Source organism: Rhinoderma darwinii, chromosome 1 (genome assembly GCF_050947455.1).
Source record: "Rhinoderma darwinii isolate aRhiDar2 chromosome 1, aRhiDar2.hap1, whole genome shotgun sequence".
Classification (NCBI taxonomy): domain Eukaryota; kingdom Metazoa; phylum Chordata; class Amphibia; order Anura; family Rhinodermatidae; genus Rhinoderma; species Rhinoderma darwinii.
The window spans coordinates 83,635,922-83,651,820 of record NC_134687.1 but is presented as its reverse complement, the minus strand read 5'-3'; the positions used below and the strand labels follow the sequence as shown (position 1 = coordinate 83,651,820).

The following is a 15,899-nucleotide window of genomic DNA, read 5'->3' as shown; positions in this document are numbered from 1 at the left end:
CCATGTGAGTTAAATAATGGTATATTGTAATAGTTTGGACTTTTACGGACGCAGAGATACCAATTTTGTGTATTTTTTTTACATTACTTTAGAGAAAAAATGTGAAAAGCGTTTATTTTTGGACTTTAAATATTTATAAAAAAATTTCCACTAATAACAACTATTTACTTTTGTTTTTACATATTTTATTAGTCCCCATAGGAGACTTGAACCAGCAATCGTTAGATCACTGGTAGAATAATGTATTGCAGTATATTGTCATTTTTACAGGCTCCTGTAACAGCGTGATCGCTGCTTCTGTCCGTTAGTCCCGGGTATCGGCTGTAATACACAGCTGACAACCGCAGCGTATGGCGCTGGCTCAGCGCGTGAGACGCTTCATATATCACCCCCCACACTACGACATGCTATTAAGTCATGGTGCGCGAAGGGTTTAATGCGCAGCGGATGGTGCAGAGTGAAAATTACAATTTTTCACTGATGTGCCATTTCAGTGCACTATATGCTGTGCCCAGTTTGTGCCACAAATACCACATAAAATATTAACCGGGTTCTCCCGGGTATGGCGATGCCATATCAGTGGACGTAAACGGCTGTTTGGGCACGCTGTAGGGCTAGAAGGGAGGGACGCCATTTGGCTTTTGGAGCGCATATTTTGCTTGGTAGTAGCTCTGGAGTTTTGCTGGTATTTCAGTTTATAATGTGGGGGTATATGTAGGCTGGGCAGAGTACATCAGGGCATAATAATGGGGGTAAATAAATAATAATCCACAGATGTGTGGCCAGTGTCGCACTTATAAATTGCACCCGATCCTATCCGCTTTTGGAACGCTCTGCACATTTTGCATCGCCATAATCTGGGAGCCGGAACTTTTTTTTATTTTTTCACCACTGGAGCTGTGTGAGGGCTTATTTGTTGCGGGACAATCTGTAATTTTCATTGGTACCATTTTGGGGTACATGCGATTTTGTTGATCACTTTTTATGCCATTTTTCGGCAAGCCAGGTGACCAAAAACCATCAATTCTGACAATGATTTTTATTTATTTTTGACGGCGTTTACCCTGGGCTATAAATGACTATTATACTTTATTCTGCGGGTCGGTACGATTACGGCGATACCAGATGTATATAGTTTTTTTTATGTTTTGCAGCGCTTGCGCAATAAAATAACTTATTTAGAAAATAATGTATTTTCTGTGTCACCATATTCTGAGAGCCGTAACTTTATTTTTCAGTCAAAAAAGCTGTGTAAGGGCTTGTTTTTTGCGGGACGGGTTGTAGTTTGTATCGGTACTATTTTGGCGTACGTGCGACTTTTTGATCACTTTTTATTGTACATTTTGTGAGGGGTGGTGACCAAAAAAGTGATTCTGGCATTGTTTTTCGTTTTTTTTTTTGCGGTGTTCACCATGCGGGAAAAATAATATTATAGTTTTAGTTTTATAGTTGGGGTCGTTACGAACGCGGTGATACCAAATATGTGTACTTTTTTTTTAAATGTTCATTTTTTTCCTATAATAAAAAACTTATTATAGGAAAAAAAAGCAGTTCTTGTTTATATCACTTATAACTTTGATTTTTACACTTTTTTTAAAACATTTTTATTCTTTTTTTTACTTTTTTCACTTGTCCCACTAGGGGACACTTAGACTTGCAGCTCTGATCGCTGCTGGAATACATTACACTACACACGTAGTGTAATGCATTCCAACTGTCATTGTGAGATCACAGTCATACTGACAGGAAGCCTACAACGACCACCCTCCGGCTGGTCCTCATAGGCTTCTGTACATGGCAGCCCGGAAGCCATTGTCCGGCGTCCGGTTGCCATGGGTACCATCGCCAGCCCCCGTGATTTCACATGGGGGCTGCCGATCAGCGCTAAATACCTTAATTGTGGCGTTCAAAATCGAACGCCGCAATTAAGAGGTTAACTGCCGAAATCAGCGGCGATGGGCCGCTGATTGGCAACGGGGAATGCAGGGCAGACACCCTGCACAGTTAACCGCCGCGCGGCGGTTCGACTGTCAAAGCACAGACGTAACTGCACGTCAAGGTGCGCAAACTTACTGCTCACCTTGACGTACAGTTACGTCAAGGTGCGTTAAGGGGTTAAAGAACATACCCTGCTGGATATCGTTTACTTGACTTTCTGCATGAAGTCCTGATTTATTGTTTGCAAACCGCTTATTGTATATCCGAATTATGTTGTAATTCAAAAAATTCTTTTGAAACTAAAAATTTCTGTTTTATTTCAGAAAAGAAAGTAGATTTTCATCTTCAGACTAACTCCAATGAATTCAGCAATAAAATAGTGGGGTCAAAATGCTAACCATGCCCCTAGAAAAATTCCTTGAGGGGTGTAGTTTCCAAAATGGGGTCACTTTTGGGGGGGAAGGGGGGTTTACTGTTTTGGCACCACAAGACCTCTTCAAACCTGACATGGTGCCTAAAATATATTCTTAAAAAAAAATAGGTCCCACTAGGTGCTCCTCTGCTTCTGAGGCCTGTGATTCAGTCTATTAGCATACTAGAGCCACATGTGGGATATATTTCTAAAAACTGCTGAGTATGGACAATAAATTTTAAGTTGCATTTCTCGGGTAAAACCTTGTGCTACAGAAAAAACTATTACAAATGAATTTTGGCAAAAAAAAATTTTTTACATTTGGTAATGTCACCTCTACTTTGCTTTCATTTCTGAGAAATGCCTAAAGGGTTAAAACACTTTCTGAATACGGTTTTGGATACATTGAGGGGTGCAGTTTTCAAAATGGCTGATTTATGGTGACCCTCTAATATATAAGGCCCTCAAAGCCACTTCAGAACTGTACTGGTCCCTGAAAAAATAGCCTTTTGAAATTTTCTTGAAAATACGAGAAATTGCTGCTAAAGTTCTAAGCCTTGTAACGTCCTAGAAAAATAAAATGTTCAAAAAACAATGCAAACATAAAGTACACATATTGGATATATGAAATACTATCTATTTTGTGTGGTATTACTATCTGTCTTCCAAGCAGATAAATTTCAATTTCGAAAAATTATAATTTTTGCAAATTCGGTCAAAATTTTGGCGTTTTTCACACATAAAAAATTGCATTTTATCGACCAAATTTTACTAACAAAGTGCAGTATGTCACGAGAAAACAATCTCAGAATCACTTGGATAAGTAAAATCATTCCCAAGTTATTACCACATAAAGTGACACGTCAGATTTAAAAAAAAAACAAAAACGGCTCTGTCCTCAAGGCCAGAACAGGCTCAGTCCTGAAGGGGTTAAGATTGCATACGTCGTCCATACGTCGCCATTGACTTACAAATAAAAATATATCTGTGTGGTATACATTTTGGAAAAGTACTAAAAAGCGTAGTATACTACGCTTTTCAGGACAAGGAAACAAAAAGGATAGACGTAAGAAAACAATGTATGCACAAACGACACCATTAGGGCATCAGTCCTGACCATAGAAATCAATGTGCACGCTGTGGTACACGTTTTGACACTGTTTTTTCACGTCAAAACGTGCACTTTGGATGTACAGTAAAAACTAGATGTAAACTTAACCTTAAGATGCTGTTCCTACACAAGCACTTTACTTTTAGGGGCAGTTGTTCTAACCCATATCATTTTACACACATTAAATACCTCTTTGATACATAGGGCTAAATAAGAAACAAATTACCATATTGTTCAGTCTATCCTCAAGCGATTCATGGCTCCAGTTGGGCAGATCCTGATCAGCAATGGCTTCTTCAGGCGTACCTCCTCCAGTAGCCATAATCTCTGCTCAGAAGATTAAATTAAAAACCTGTGCTGAGGATTAAGGAGAAAAAAAAAAAGTTAATGATTCTAAGAAAAATTAACATAAAGCAAATTGAATCCCGACCCACTCTGGAAACACCCTTTAAATAATCAATAAACCAAGGACATAAACGCTCACTCCACTTGTCCAAGAGTCACTTTTCTAGAGCTAAATAGTTGTATTAAACCAACATTTTATTCCTGTGAAATACACAATAGTGGCAGAAATCTAGTGCAATTATAGTAGAAGTCGTGGCAACAGATGTCAGACTAGTGCTCCTCCATATGTTATAGGCGGATGTGGTAGTCGGCCTCCAGAAACTGTTGACACCTTATATTAGGAAAAGACGAGCTCCGGATCACGAAGACTCAGCCGTTGTGAAGTACGCCAGTTTCACACGTGCATATTTGTAAACATGCGTAATGCGGATCCACAATACATCTATGTTACGGATCATACTGCATCAGTATGTCATTACTATAACAGACATACAATACTGATGGGCTGTTTTCACAGAGGAAATTGAATTAGGCCTCATGCACACGACCGTAGCCAGGTGCACCGCCGTGATTTTCAGGGTCGGCCAGGGGCGCAGTGTCACCCAAAAGCCGCGGGCCATGCACATGGCGCGTCCATTATTTCCTATGAGCCTGGACCGCAGAACATGGACATAATAAGACATGCCCGTTTTTTCTGCGGTCCAGGCTCCTGGGCCATGCACAGACCGTGGAAACCACGGTCGTGTGCATGGCCCCATAGGAATGAATGGGGCCGCAATTCTCACGTGGATTTTCGTGGGAATTGCCACCGCAAAAGCACGTTCGTGTGCATGGGGCAGCCCCTTTGCAAATGGGTGCAATACTGATGGCATACGGATAACAGATCTATGCATTTGTATTTTGAGCACTTTATAGAATTTAATAACGGACATTTTGTAAATATTATGCACCTAAAAATATGGACGTAAGGGGGAGTTCACACGACGTGCAGGCAGAGCAAAATCTGCCACAAAACTCCAAACAGAATTTTGAGGCAGATTTTTCTCCTGCAAAAAACTAACACTAATGGAAAATAATGTATTGAAAACTATGCACACACTGAGAATTATACATTTCAATTCAGAAACCTGGCAATCCAGACAAAAGAAAGATCGTCTGTACAAATAACAAAATAATGACATTATGATCAGTTTTTTGTACCCTCAAAAAGTAAACAAACATGACTAACACGTAAATTACATAATCAACAAAATAACTATACAGCATAAATTATCAAAGAACATAATAATAATTGTTCAATATCAGATGTATAAAATACCAGAGATTCTTTGGGGACTGCAGTAAGCAGAATGGTGGCGTAACCAAGAATTTAGCTGAAAAAAACGACTTACCCGATTGTCCATGTGTCTGACTGAGAAAAGATGAAAAAGGAAGCAGCCATGGAGTAATGACAAGTTTTGGAATAAGGCCTCACACACACGACCAGGTTCGGTCTGTGATATACGGCCCGTAAATTGGCAGCATTTCCCGGACCGAACACAGTTCAGGGAGCCGGGCTCCTAACATCATAGTTATGTATGACGCTAGATGTCAATGCCTCACCGCGGGAATACTGTTCCGTACTGAAACATGTTTCAGTACGGAACAGTATTCCTGCTGGGAGGCGGTGACTCACAGCCCCATACATAACAATGATGCTAGGAGCGGCTGACACGTGGTCCGTATATCACAGACCGAACACGCTCATGGGCATGAACCATAAGTCCCAATTCCTCATTGAGGTATTAATCGTATAAAACAACTTAAAATACATAAATCTTACTGGATTCAAATCCTTTATTAATTAGAACCCGAATTGTTAGACTGAGGCTGTGAGTATAATTCCGGTTTGTAAAAATAATTCTGTCTTATTTGTTCACATCTGACCTAGGTTGTATTTTCTCTCTCTTTTTCAGATGTGATAACATAACCTACTTGTCATTGTTTCCTGTTGAATTCAGTACTTTAGCTGCCTGCGCTTTAGCGTGATGACATCATAAAAAGTTTACTTCACTATTTAACCCCTTAATGACCAGCCTATTTTAAACCTTAAAGAGGCTCTGTCACCAGATCAAATCCCTATCTCCTATTGCATGTGATCGGCACTGCAATGTAGATAACAAAGTTTTTAGTTTTTTTAAAAACGATCATTTTTGCCCAAGTTATGAGCAATTTTATATTTATGCAAATGAGATTTTCATTGGGCAACTGGGCGTGTTTTCTCGTTTTACCAACTGGGCGTTGTGAATAGAAGTGTATGACGCTGACGAATCAGCGTCATACACTTCTCATCGTTCCCACCCAGCTTCTTTCACTGCAGACACACAGCGTGACGTCACCCGCAGGTCCTTCAACATTGTCGTCGGACAAAGAAGATACATCGGCTCCTGGCGTCCAAAAGGTTAATATGGTCGTCTCTAGGGAGTTTTCTATGCTTACCTGCACTGTACCCTCTGATGCCTGGAGCTGATGTGTCTTCTCTCTTCCGACGCCAAGGTCCTGTGGGTGACGTCATCATTCCCAGCCAGCTTCTTTCACTGCTGACACACAGCGTAACGTCACCCACAGGTCCTTCAACCTTGGCATCGGAAGAGAGAAGACACATCACCTCCAGGCGTCAGAGGGAACAGTGCAGGTAAGCATAGCAAACTCCCTAGAGACGAGCATATTAACCTTTTGGACGCCTGGAGCCGATGTATCTGCTTTGTCCGACGACAATGTTGAAGGACCTGTGGGTGACGTCACGCTGTGTCTGCTGTGAAAGAAGCTGGGTGGGAACGATGAGAAGTGCATGATGCTGATTAGTCAGCGTCATACTCTTCTATTCACAACGCCCAGTTGGTAAAAACACAATACACGCCCAGTTGGAAAAACGAGAAAACACGCCCAGTTGACCATAGAAAAGCTCTTTTTCATAAATATAAAATTGCTCATAACTTGGGCAAAAATGATAGTTTTAAAAAAAAAAAAATAATTTATTTTTTTTTTCGCTGTTATCTACATTGCAGCGCCGATCACATTCAATAGGAGATAGGGATTTAATAATCTGGTGACAGAGCCTCTTTAATGACCAAGCTATTTTTAAAGTTTTTCCATCGTCGCATTCCAAGAGCTATAAAGTTTTTATTTTTGCGTCGACATAGCTATATAAGGTCTTATTATTTGCGGCACAAGTTGTATTTTTTAATAGCACCATTTTGGGGTACATATTTATTGATTAACTTTTATGGGGGGGGGGGGAATAGAAAAAAAAATGAAATTTCACCACTCTTTTCTTGCGTCCTAAATTTACGATGGTTACCGTGTGGTATAAATAACACGGTAACTTTTGCGGGCTTTTCTTTTGCGGGACGACTTGTAGTTTTTATTGGTACCATTTTGGAGTAGATGGGGAAAAAGTGGGTTTTTCATCACTTTTTTTTTACTAGTCCCACTAGGGGACTTTAATATGCGATCCTCCGATCGCTATTATAATACACTGCAATACTTTTGTATTTCTGTTATTACCGCCTGTCCGTTTAAAACATTCACTACAGGCAGACCTGGGGGCCTTTATTAGCCAGCTTCTGGCAGTGCAGATCTGTGACGTCACTCACAGGTCCTGCATCGTGTCGGCCACATCGGCACCAGAGGCTACAGTTGATTCTGCAGCAGCATCAGCGTTTGCAGGTAAGTAGCTACATCGATTTACCTGCAAACGCCGATGCTGCTGCAGAATCAACTGTAGCCTCTGGTGCCGATGTGTCCTCGCTCGTCTGATACGATGCAGGACCTGGGGAAGTGACGTCACAGCGTGATCTCTCGAGAACACGGCTGTGTCTGCACTGCCAGAAGCTGGGCGTTCTGAAGAGAAGTGGATGATACTTCTCATCAGAGCGCCCAGCTAGTAAAAGTAGTAAAAACGCCCGATGTACGCACATAATACACGCCCAGTTGTACTTTTACTTTTCAACACGCCCACTTGGACTATAGCAAGCCTCATTTGCATAACTACAAAAATGGTCATAACTTGGCCAAAAATGCTCGTTTTTTTAAAATAAAAACGTTACTGTAATCTACATTGCAGCGCCGATCTGCTGCAATAGCAGATAGGGGTTGCAAAATCTGGTGACAGAGCCTCTTTAATTTCCTTAAAGGGGTAAACCCATTAATCATTTTAATTTCAAAAGTCCAGAAATGCTATTAAAAGCGTTTTTTAAATTTGCAGTGTTCCTAGAATATAAAAATATGGTTAAACTTTTTTGGGGGTCCCTGTGTGCCCCTTCATATTGCTGCTAATCTATGCTGCTGGGGAGATCTTCTGAGCGGGATCAGTTTCTTTCCCATTCTGGCAGCTGACAATATAGCCCCTTCTTGCTTTTCCAGTAGAATGAGAACATGGGATCTAGAGTACTGAAGACGTATACTGCGTGACATCCACAGTGTGCACTCCCTTAGAAACCAATAATAATAAAAAAAAAGACAAAGACACTGTGGGCATGTGCAGGGATTTTGTTTTTTTTATCTTCTGTCAGGGTGCCTAGCTTTACAGTCCTAACAAGCTGAGAAGGAGACTTCCCAGCTATACTGCTATCTTATTGGATCTGCTCCTTCCCTGACAAGCAGGGCAGAAAGCCATTCTATTGGCTACTCCACAGTGAACAGAGGATCACTATGCAGAGACTTCGCTATGGGAGGACGGACAGAGCATGAGTGTCCACCAGCACTCAGCTCATTAGGTGGACGAGCACATTGCTATATTCGTTGTACACTAGGTGGCGCCATACTAAGTATAGGTCATAACTGGATATATTTAATTTTTCACAGAATGTAATACATCTATACAATGAATATTTATTGGTGAGACAACCCCTTAAATATTCTGTGCTGCGAGGGGGGAATGGCACTGTCTGACCTGCACATTTATTATTTAGCTGGCCAGTTGCGAGGCATTGGTTCCTAGATGAACCTCTGTTAGGGTATGTTCACACGGCAACACAAAATACGTCTGAAATTACAGAGCTGTTTTCAGGCGAAAACAGCTCCTGAATTTCAGACGTTTTTGCATGTACTCGCGTTTTCCGCTGCGTCTTTTAAAGAGGCTCTGTCACCAGATTTTGCAACCCCTATCTGCTATTGCAGCAGATCGGCGCTGCAATGTAGATTACAGTAACGTTTTTATTTTTAAAAAACGAGCATTTTTGGCCAAGTTATGACCATTTTCGTATTTATGCAAATGAGGCTTGCAAAAGTACAACTGGGCGTGTTGAAAAGTAAAAGTACAACTGGGCGTGTATTATGTGCGTACATCGGGGCGTGTTTACTACTTTTACTAGCTGGGCGTTCTGAAGAGAAGTATCATCCACTTCTCTTCAGAACGCCCAGCTTCTGGCAGTGCAGATCTGTGACGTCACTCACAGGTCCTGCATCGTGTCGGCACCAGAGGCTACAGTTGATTCTGCAGCAGCATCAGCGTTTGCAGGTAAGTAGCTACATCGACTTACCTGCAAACGCCGATGCTGCTGCAGAATCATCTGTAGCCTCTGGTGCCGATGTGTCCTCGCTCGTCTGACACGATGCAGGACCTGTGAGTGACGTCACAGCGTGATCTCTCGAGAACACGCTGTGTCTGCACTGCCAGAAGCTGGGCGTTCTGAAGAGAAGTGGATGATACTTCTCATCAGAACGGCCAGCTAGTAAAAGTAGTAAAAACGCCCCGATGTACGCACATAATACACGCCCAGTTGTACTTTTACTTTTCAACACGCCCAGTTGTACTTTTGCAAGCCTCATTTGCATAAATACGAAAATGGTCATAACTTGGCCAAAAATGCTCGTTTTTTAAAAATAAAAACGTTACTGTAATCTCCATTGCAGCGCCGATCTGCTGCAATAGCAGATAGGGGTTGCAAAATCTGGTGACAGAGCCTCTTTAAAGATGTAATTGGAGCTGTTCTTCACTGGAGTCAATGAAAAACGGCTCCAATTATGTCCCAAGAAGTCTCCTGCACTTCTTTGACGTGGCCGTAATTTTACGCACCGTCTTTTGACAGCGACGCGTAAAATGACAGCTCGTCTGCACAAAACATCGTAGGACCCATTGAAAGCAATGGGCAGATGTTTGCCGGCGTATTGGAGCGTAAAACGACCTCCATTACGTCTGAAAATAGGTCGTGTGCACATACCCTTAGACTCGACTACATATATGGCCTCTCTGTTGGCGGGTAGCACTCTTATCAGTTACCTAGAATACCCCCATTTTACGCGACCTGCAGAGTTGCTCCCCTTACATAGAATGGCTTTAAAAATATGGTGCGCTGCAAAAAACACATTATACTGATGTTCTCCCGGAACTGTCATTTATGGAATAATCCTACCCTGCCTTCATTATTTAGCATACCAGACTCGTGGACTAAGGGTATGTGCACACGACCTATTTTCAGACGTAATTTTACGCCTCGAATTACGCCTGAAAAGACGGCTCCAATACGTCTGCAAACATCTGCCCATTGCTTGCAATGGGTTTTACAATGTTCTGTTCAGACTAGTTGTAATTTTACGCGTCGCTGTCAAAAGGCGGCGCGTAAAAATACGCCCGCGTCAAAGAAGTGCAGGACACTTCTTGGGACGTTATTGGAGCAGTTTTTCATCGACTCCAATGAAAACCAGCTCCAATTACGTCCGTAAAAGACGCCGCGAAAAACGTGAGCACTTGCAAAAACGTCTGAAATTCAGGAGCCGTTTTCGCCTGAAAACCGCTCCATAATTTCAGACGTATTTTGAGTTTGCGTGTGAACATACCCTTAGGTGTTGGGAAGGTTGGAGACGTTTTTGCTGAGGGTTCCTTTGTTACATTCCTGTAGTTAAAGGACGGGTGTCGCGAAAATTTTTTTTTTTATATAATATTGCTTTTAGTATGTTATTCAAATACATTTTATTTATTTGTGTTTTACTTTTTTCTTACTTTTACTTCTCTATGGGGGCTGCCATTTTGTTTTTCATCTCTGTATGTGTCGATTAACGACACATACAGAGATGCAATACGGCAGCTACAGTGCATAGGAGTCAACGAACGGGAGCCGTTCCATTGACTTTGCTCTCTGGCTCTGTACTGCGCAGACGCAGGTCAGTCACACAGAGCAGCTGTTTGCAGGGAGAGAGCAGGCGCCATCATGAAGACCAGCTGCACTGCAGGTAAGGTCTGTGTCTCTGCATGTCCCACTCTACCTCACAGACCCCCGCTCTCGTGACCACCAACGGGCCCCCCCCACCCGACGGACCCCCCCCCCCCTAGTCTGAAGGACACATGATGCATCTGTACTGGGAAAGCCCTGAACGATAAATCTCTAGTTGTGCCGAGACTGTTTGGGGATGTGACTAATGAACCTCTCAGTCTCAGCACAACTACAGAGATTTACCGTTCAGGGGTCTGGGAAAGCTGGGTGACCACCATTACCCCTCCTACTGGAGTATGAGAGGTTCATTAGTCACATCCCCCAACACACTCCAGTAGGAGTGGTAATGGTGGTCACCCAGCTTTCCCAGACCCCTGAACGATAAATCTCTAGTTGTGCTGAGACGGAGACGTTCATTAGTCACATCCCCAAACCGTCTCAGTGCAACTAGAGAGATTTACCGTTCAGGGGTCTGGGAAAGCTGGGTGACCACCATTACCCCCTCCCACTCGAGTGTGAGAGGTTCATTAGTCACATCCCTAAACACTCCAGTAGGAGGGGTAATGGTGGTCAACCAGTTTTCCCAGACGCAGATATAACCAGGAAAGGGCTGGATGGACGGGCTGAGGGTGCACAGGGTTTTTGGTGATACCCCTCTGTCATGTGATCGGACCTTGGTTACCGGTTCATCAGACTATAAATCTGTCCATAACAAGAGACAGTGCACTCAGGACAAGCCCTGCCCTCATGCCGTAGTTGCGTGGTTCTGTCTGCAGTGATGGCGGTGGGTGGCTCTGACACCCGCCTCCCCCGTCGGGTTATCTCGGGATAGAAGGGGTGTCCGGATTGGAGACAGCGCCGCACCTGTCCTCAGGTTGTGTCTGGTATTGCAGTTCACCTCACGACCTGAGGACAGGTGCGGTGCCATGTTTTCCTGGACGACCCCTTTAAGACTTTTCCCGTGTGTGTGTGTATGTGTGTGTAGCAGAGCGGAGTGTGCACGGGCGCCGCTGATACTTCATATCCGCTTATCAGCTGCTTTGAAGAATCAGCGGCGAGCACCCCCCCCCCCCCACATACACACAAATCCCCCAAACACACAAAATCAAGTGTAATCAAGCGTTTTTTTTATGTGTTTTTTTGCACGTAAAATGTGCAAAAAAAAAAACATGTCAAATACACGGCGTGTGAACCGGTCAACTGAAAAGTCATTCACTTCACTTTCATCATTCTAAGGCTGGGTTCACACGACCTATTTTCAGGCGTAAACGAGGCGTTTTACGCCTCGATTTACGCCTGAAAAGACGGCTCCAATACGTCGGCAAACATCTGCCCATTCATTTGAATGGGTTTGCCGACGTACTGAGCCGACGACCTGTAATTTTACGCGTCGCTGTCTAAAGACGGCGCGTAAAATAACAGCCTCGGCAAAGAAGTGCAGGACACTTCTTGGGACGTAATTTGAGCCGTTTTTCATTGAATTCAATGAAGAACAGCTCCAAATTACGGCCGTAATTGACGCCTCGCAAAACGCGAGTACGAGCAATTACGTCTGAAATGACGGAGCTGTTTTCTCCTGAAAACAGCTCCATCATTTCAGACGTAAATGCAGTTAGCGTGTGCACATACCCTAAGGGTATGTTCAAGCACAATGTTTTCAGCTGAAAAATCGGAAGGAGAACGCCTACAAGCATCTGCCCATTGGTTTCAATGGGAAATACGGCGTTCTGTTGCGACAGGGCGTTTTTTACGTGGTCGTTTTCCAAAAACGGCACGTAAAAAGACGCCCGACCAAAATGAAGTGCACATCACTTCTTGGGACGTTTTTGGAGCAGTTTTTCATTGATTTTATAGAAAACCAGCTCCAAAAACGGCCGTTAAAAAACGCGAGTTTGATTAAAAAATGGCTGAAAATCAGGAGCGGTTTTCCCTTTGTTTAGTAAGCGTGTGAACATACACTTAGCCTTTTGGTGTGTCCTATAACTTCTTCCAGCTGCAGAATCACACCCAATATGGCTGCCGGACACTGCTTAGCAATTTGAAGACACCTTTTCCTGGCTTGTGAGAGGGGGGGGGGGGGGGGGTGAGGTTCGCTCCCACATTTACAGCAGCTGTGAGTCAGGTTGCTTTGCCTTATTCACCTTGCTGTAATTCTGGGAAGTGCTCCCCCTGGTGGCCAACATTGGAAAACATGTCAAATTATTATTTAATTTTTAATACTTTCCACCATATGGAAAAAAAATAAAAAATACAGCAAAAAACTTAAAAAAGATAATAGAAATAAGTAACGACACTTAAAAAAAAAAAAAGGTTTAATTTAAAGGGAATGTGTCGCTAGAAAAAAATTTTTTTTTTTAGTTAAACCGTTATTATATACATGATTAGACAATGTTCTAATTTGTAAAAAAATTTTTCACAAGTCAGGAAATATTATAAATTAGATTCTAATTTATAACATTTCCCTGTGCTGGTCACTAGAGGGAGCAATTCCCAAAATTGAAGCATTGGCATGTGGTAAAGCAACCACATTGCTTTATGCTGCAAATTTGGTGTAAACACACACGCTCTAGTGAGGTCACAGAATCCCCCCTCCCTTATCCTGCCTAGTGCCAGGAGAAAGGAGGGGATTGAATGTGCAAACCTCCTACACTGTGTGCCACCATTTTTTGAGCGGATGCAGTGTAGTAAGCTTACATACAGTGGTAATCACACACTAAAACACAAACATACACAGACATAACTTACCTGCTATTGCCGCCACCGCTGCTCCCTCCGGTCCGTTCGCTCTTAGTGCTTGCTTCTAATCACATGTCCAGAAGCCGCGACCGGAAGTATTCATCTTACTGTCCGGCCGTGGCTTTTCGGTCCACAAGAAAATGGCGCCGGATGTCGCTCGGCCGAAGACCTTCCATATGGTATGCGTGGGAGCGGCGCATGCGCCGTTCCCACACAGACGGCGCACACCATAGTGAATGGAACGGCTCCCGTTCGCATCCTCTATGGGGATGTATGTGCCGTATTCCATCTCTGTATGTGTCGTTAATCGATTAACGACACATACAGAGATGAAAATAAAAATGGCAGCCCCCATAGAGAAGAAAAAGTTAGAAAAAAAATAAATAAAAAACAAACAAATAAATAAAATTTATTTTAATAAAACACTAAAAGCAAATTGATATAAAAAAAAAAATTTTCGCGACACCCTTCCTTTAAAGAGGGTCGGTCACCAGATTATAAGTGCCATGTCTCCTACATAATCTGATCAGCGCTGTAATGTAGTTAACAGTGGTTTTTATTTTGAAAAACGATCTGAGTTCTGAGCAATTTTAGATTTAGGCTAATGACTTTCTTAAAGGGAAGGTGTCACGAAAAAAAAAAATTTGTTATTAAAAGAAATTTTATTTATTTGTGTTTTACTTTTTTCTTTTTTCTAACTTTTACTTCACTATGGGGGCTGGCATTTTTTTTTTCATCTCTGTATGTGTCGATTAACGACACATACAGAGATGGAATACGGCACATACATCCCCATAGTAAATGCGAACGGGAGCCGTTCCATTCACTATAGCGTACGCCGTCTGTGTGGGAACAGCGCAGTCCAAAAGGAAGGTCTTCGGCCGGACATCCGGCGCCATTTTCATGTGGACCGGAAGCCGCGGCTGGACAGTAAGAGGACTACTTCCGGTCGCGGCTTCCGTCCATATGTTCAGAAGCAAGGACTAGGAGCGGAGGGAGCGGAGACAGCGGCAGGAGCAGGTAAGTTATGTTTGTGTTATACTGTGTGATTACCACTGTATCTAATCCTCCTACACTGTGCATTTGCTCAAAAAATAGCGGCACGCCGTGTAGGAGGTTTGAACATTCAACCCCCTCCTTTCTCCTGGCACTAGCCAGGATATAGGAGGGGGGATTGTTTGAGCACACTAGAGCGAGTTTGTCTTCTCCAATTTTGCAGCATTAAGCAATGAGGTTTTTTACCACATGCCAATGCTGCAATTATGGGAATTGCTCCCTCTAGTGACCAGCACATGGAAATGTTATAAATTAGAATCTAATTTATAATATTTCCTGCCTTGTGAAAAAATTTAAAAAATTAGAACAATGTGTAATCACTTATATACTAACAGTTTAACTAAAAAAAAAAGAAACATTTTTCTAGCGACACATTCCCTTCAATAGACAACTGGGCGTGTTTTTACTTTTTACCAACTGGGCGTTGTGAATGGAAGTGTCTGACAGTGACTTCCCTCACGTACAGTGGTCTAGATACTTTCAGCTTCGCCATGCTGTTCACTCCCAGTTTCCGCCACACATTAGTGTTATATCGGACTATCCCCTTATTGGAATCTTTAAATCACAGGGACCTAATGGCCTCATATCAGCACGGTACACCCATCTACTCTCTTCTAACCTCACTTCGGTGGCGTTGCCTGTATTTGATAGATGGTTGGGGCAGATTCCTGATCTTACATCAGAAGATAAAGATGCCGTGTTTAGCTCTCATATGTCCGTTTCCCCAGCGATAAATAATAAATTGATACAGTTGTATATTGTATACCAATCCTATTTGACCCCTATTAGATTGCATAAAATGGGTAGAATACCCACAACGGAGTGTCACAGATGCCATTGTTTGAATGCAGATTTCTGGCATCTTATGTCGAACTGTCCATATATTTCTGATTTTTGGGCACAAATATTTAACCTCTTATCCTCCCTTTTACCGTCCCCTGTGCCCATTTCCCCCAAGGTGCCTTTATTTGGTTTCTTAAATGAAGAGATTTGGCCACACTACATGTGAATTTTCTTGAAAGAAACCCTGTTTTTAGCTAGGAAGGCCATAGCTATCCGCTGGATGGCTGATAACACACCCTCGGTTGCTCAATGGAGAGGTCTTGTT

At 42.6% G+C, this 15,899-nt stretch overlaps 1 protein-coding gene across 6 annotated transcripts in view; it reads right to left on the bottom strand.

Moving 5' to 3' along the window:
- PCM1 (pericentriolar material 1) overlaps positions 1 to 15,899 on the bottom strand; it is a 186,187-nt gene that overhangs the window by 151,496 nt on the left and 18,792 nt on the right. For 4 of the 6 annotated variants that reach the window (XM_075860140.1, XM_075860145.1, XM_075860141.1 and 1 more), the window contains one exon: positions 3,688 to 3,818. In XM_075860140.1, coding sequence (XP_075716255.1) covers positions 3,688 to 3,783 — 96 coding nt within the window. In that variant the 5' untranslated portion in view covers positions 3,784 to 3,818. The remainder of the gene's footprint in view (positions 1 to 3,687; positions 3,819 to 15,899) is intronic. The other 2 variants (XM_075860142.1, XM_075860143.1) reach the window with 1 other exon arrangement.